Source organism: Asparagus officinalis, chromosome 6 (assembly GCF_001876935.1).
Source record: "Asparagus officinalis chromosome 6, Aspof.V1, whole genome shotgun sequence".
NCBI classification, from domain to species: domain Eukaryota; kingdom Viridiplantae; phylum Streptophyta; class Magnoliopsida; order Asparagales; family Asparagaceae; genus Asparagus; species Asparagus officinalis.
Window position 1 is genome coordinate 18,634,769 of NC_033799.1, and position 4,591 is coordinate 18,639,359.

The window sequence follows — 4,591 nt, forward strand, 5'->3', positions numbered from 1 at the left end:
CTCGCCAGAGGTGCCGGCTCCATGGTGTCCTCCTGATTCCCTTTCCTGGGTCCGGTACCAGTGTTTGACGCCGATAAGCTGAAGGGCCTGACAAAGAGAGTTACCGACGGGCACCATCTGACGCTGCGTGAGTTGACCACTGACGCGGTGTTGATAGACGAGGCGAGAACAGAGCTTAGAAAGCCTCAGTTTTTGTTTGGCGATGCCGCGACCGATCCTTCAGCCCTGTTGGTCAAGGAGAGCAGGTGGCTCCGCGCTGTGGATGGGGTCCCTTACTATCTCCCTAGCATGCCGAGAAGGTTCTCAATTGTCGAGTTGCGGTCTCTCGCAGTCCCAAGAGTGATGAACTGGGATTTGACCCCAACTCAGGACGGGGTGACTTGCGGTGTCTTTACGGGCTCCACGGCCGGGTACGGGGTTGAAAGCTCCTGCAAACGTGTGACCGCCCTACGTCCTGGCCTACCGTTTAACGAGTTGCCTGCTGGGGAAAAGACAGCGATCGCGGAGACCTTCCGTCATCGTTTCTTCCAAGTTGGTGGGAGATTTCCTCCAAAGGACTTCAGAGCCCCAGGGTGGATCTACTACGCGCCTGGTAGCAGCACCTGGTGGTCCAAGATTACTGACTATGTTTTGGCCGAGAATTCTAACCTCATGGACTCAGAGTTGTTTGTGGCCATTCGGGCCACTCAACATGGTCTGAAAATCAACGCTCCTCAGTTCCACAGTGTCTTGGAACTGTATTGCGCGAACAGTGGCACGTTCTTCACCCCCAACGGTGAACTTGGCATAACCCTTCACGAGATGTACGACGTGTCAGGGCTGCCCTTGGGAAACTTCCCATATGAGGAGTACATCCCGAGTCAAGACGAGATCGACCAGCTTTCTGACCGCTCTCCCTTGGTGGTCGAGACTCTATGGGAGTTGCTCTGCCACTACCATATATGCCTCAATACCTTAGGGGCGGTAGACCACAAATGGAGGAAGAAGAGGGCTCCGGGGATCAGCCATAAGAACTGTGCTGATTATTTATTCCTGGGGAATGACATCAGAGGGAGGCCTACTCTGCCGTTTGGGCGAGTGTGACCAGGCTGAAGTGGAAAGGAGGACGGCGGAAGGGGGAGACACCGTGACTCTTGAGCATGACGAGGGTGGATTCGGGTTCGGGACGGTTCTACACTCGTTCCATCACCAGGCCAAATCCCCTATATCTAGAAAGGCTCTACTCGCGGGGTACCTCATATATCTAGAAAGGCTCTACTCGCGCCCGAGTACAGAGGCCGGTCATTTTCGGGGGATTTTATCGTCAGGGGGAGAGGATCGACTGCGCCAGGGCGAAAGGTGGGTCCTCTATCTTCTAGGACAGTGAATCACGACTGCACACATTCAGGCGTGGTGTTCTAACTTTTTTATTTTTAGTTTTATAATAATTGTTTTAATTTTAATAGCAGATCCAATGGTGGAAGAGAGGCTAGCAGAATCAATGGAGGATCTGATCACAAGAGAAATGCGAGGGCGACGAGTACAGAGGCCGGTCATTTTCGGGGGATTTTATCGCTAGGGGGAGAGGATCGACTGCGCCAGGGCGAAAGGTGGGTCCTCTATCTTCTAGGACAGTGAATCACGACTGCACACATTCAGGCGTGGTGTTCTAACTTTTTTATTTTTAGTTTTATAATAATTGTTTTAATTTTAATAGCAGATCCAATGGTGGAAGAGAGGCTAGCAGAATCAATGGAGGATCTGATCACAAGAGAAATGCGAGGGCGATGGAGTTTGATGAACTCGACCTGCTTGATCTTGGCATCGCCGGCGTAGGGGCCGATAACTATGTTGGAGCTGGGGAGGACCATGTCCGTGGTGACATCGGCACGTGCGAACCCCGACGGGACGAAGAGGGCGACGTCTGAAGAAGTAGGCTCACGTGATTGGATGGGAGATGTCGGCGTTGGCTCCCTCCATTTTCGCCGTCGAATCACGTTAGGATTAAGGGGAAGGTTTTCTGGGTGAGAGATGAGGGTATTTTCGGGAGTCTTTATAAAATATCATTGAGTACATGTATAAAGGTGGGCTTTTGGGGCTGAGGCACACTTTGTAGCCTCTTTTGGGGCTAAAGAGTAATGATGTGTTTGAGAGTTTACTTAAGGAAGGGAATGAAAGGGAAGGAAGGGGAAATTTTTTCTTTCTTTCCCTTCCCCTCCATTACACCCCAATTTGGGGTGTAAGAATTTGGGCCAAATTTCCTCTGCATTCCTCTCCTCTACCCTCCAAAATGAAACTCCCAAACAATGTTAAAATAAAATTTCCCTTCCCTTCCCCCTCTCTACCCTCCATCCAAACAGGCCATATAACTCTTAACCATATCACATTTATGTGATTATTGATGACAGCAAAGTCCCTGTAACTCTAAGAAATGGGGTACCTAATTAATAGCAATTTCCATGATTGAAGGGACTAATTTCAAAGTAACTTAAGATTTGAGAGATCTAATAATAATTTCAACAATTTAAGGAACTAATTTCAAAATATGAAAGATGTAAGGGACTAATATTCAAATATGAAAATTTGATTGTTTTGTTAATATTTTTATACTACAATTACAAATTAACCTATCAATGGATGATTTATTATTTTGGGGTTATTTTTCCTTAAGTTGATGATTTGTAGATAGCTTTACAAATACTGAGAGTTTAAGATAATTCGCAAATACGCTTGATTTAAGGGGATATATATATATATATATATATTTATATACTAATCCATTAAGTAAGAATAAGTTGATAAATTGATGAATTCTTATTGGATATACATAGTATGAAGATAGGGATATAGTTTAAATTAAAATATAATCATGGATAAAATTATTAAATGCTAACTTTACAAATGTATACAAGATGAAGGGCGTACGTATATGCAAAAACCAAACAAATCAACCAGACAAAAAATGTCTGCCCCAAAGGTCGAACCTAGAAACATCGCAGATCTATATATGTACATAATATGGATTAGATATTTGAAAAATCCACCAAACAAATTAAAGAGACAAGAGTTGTTCTCAAAATTATAAAAAAGAAAAATTAAAATAAATGGTTGCGATCTAAGGACACAACATGTCGATCTCTCACCGATTAAACTTCAAGTAGTTCACGGTAGTGCATAATGAGTTTTAAAGTTTAATTATACTATTATTATTTAAATAGAACTCTATTTACAATTGTTATTTTCTCACATGCAACGACACATGCTAATATATATAAGCCAAGAAATTATAATAATTTTCATAGGACTTTCATCTCATTCCATAGATATGTACCTTTGTTATTTTCTTCTTATTAGATTGATTGGATTATTTTAAAACAATTAATTACATTATGTATTTAATCTTTTTTCATATTAAGAAATAATAATAATTTTCATAACACTTTCATCTATTTTCTTCTTATTAGATTAGACTAGATTATTTTAAAACAATTAATTATATCGTATGTTTAATTTTTTTATATCAGAAATTATAATAATTTTTATAACACTTTCATCTCCTTCAACAAGTATGTGTCTTTGTTATTTTCTTCTTATTAGATTAGATTATTTAAAAATTATGAATTATGAAATTATAGTAATTTTTTAAATCACTTTAATCTATTTTCTTCTTATTAGATTAGATCACATTATTTTAAAGTAATTAATTATATTGTATATTTGATTTTTTTAGATCATAAAATTTAACTATACTTTTATTATTTAAAAGATACTATTTGTACAAAAATCAAAGAGAATCTCACACGTATTTTAAATCTCAATACCAATTGTAATACTTATATATTAGTGTTGGTTAAAAAAAATTCATTCATAGGCTTAACTTATATGATCCTACTTTAACCGGATTAGATAATTTATTTTTTTCACCCAAACTCTTCCACAAAGCCAAAAGAGAATAGTAATGCTATAGCTATATATATCCACAGGACTACATATATCTTGAAAATGAATAAAGAAAACCACACAAGCAAAAACCATATTAATTACCCCACACACTCACTGTTTTCAAAACCACACTTCTCCATCTTCATCTATAATATATCAACATACCCAAATTAAGCTGTTGGAGTTTAGCCCTCACCAACTACATCATTGATCAATCCTCCTTTTTTTCTTTGTACTTAAATTATATAACATTCATTGTGATGATGACTCACCCGGGTCATCTGTCTGCCTTAAATATCCAATAAAAATAATAATATACTAGGCCTTGTAGTTAGTTAATAATGAGATTCTGTTATTAAATAAATGAAGTAAAGATTAATAATTCTTAAGAATGTATTGTATTCTCCTAGCTTTCACTACAAACTTGTTAGTTGTTTATTCCTGACCCTAAGAGGTTTTTAAAATTAATCTTAAGGGTTGTTTGCATTAAAAAAGTTCTGTTAAAGGGCTCATATAATTTGTTTTATAGTTTAAGATTGTCAACATATTTTGTCTCTGATACATATCCATTATGAGTAATAATATAACTTGATTGATCTAAATATATCCTAATATATTTTTGGACTCTTGTCTTGTCATTTGCTCTTTATTATGTATCAACATGATATCA

At 38.5% G+C, this 4,591-nt stretch overlaps 1 protein-coding gene across 1 annotated transcript in view; it reads right to left on the bottom strand.

The window, feature by feature from the left end:
* LOC109845831 (GTP-binding protein At2g22870-like) overlaps positions 1-4,202 on the bottom strand; it is a 10,156-nt gene extending 5,954 nt beyond the window's left edge. The window contains exons 1-2 of the mRNA XM_020415096.1: positions 4,194-4,202; positions 1,749-2,030 (exon numbers count right to left, since the gene is read on the bottom strand). Of these exons, the coding sequence (XP_020270685.1) occupies positions 1,749-2,030; positions 4,194-4,202 (291 nt within the window). The remainder of the gene's footprint in view (positions 1-1,748; positions 2,031-4,193) is intronic.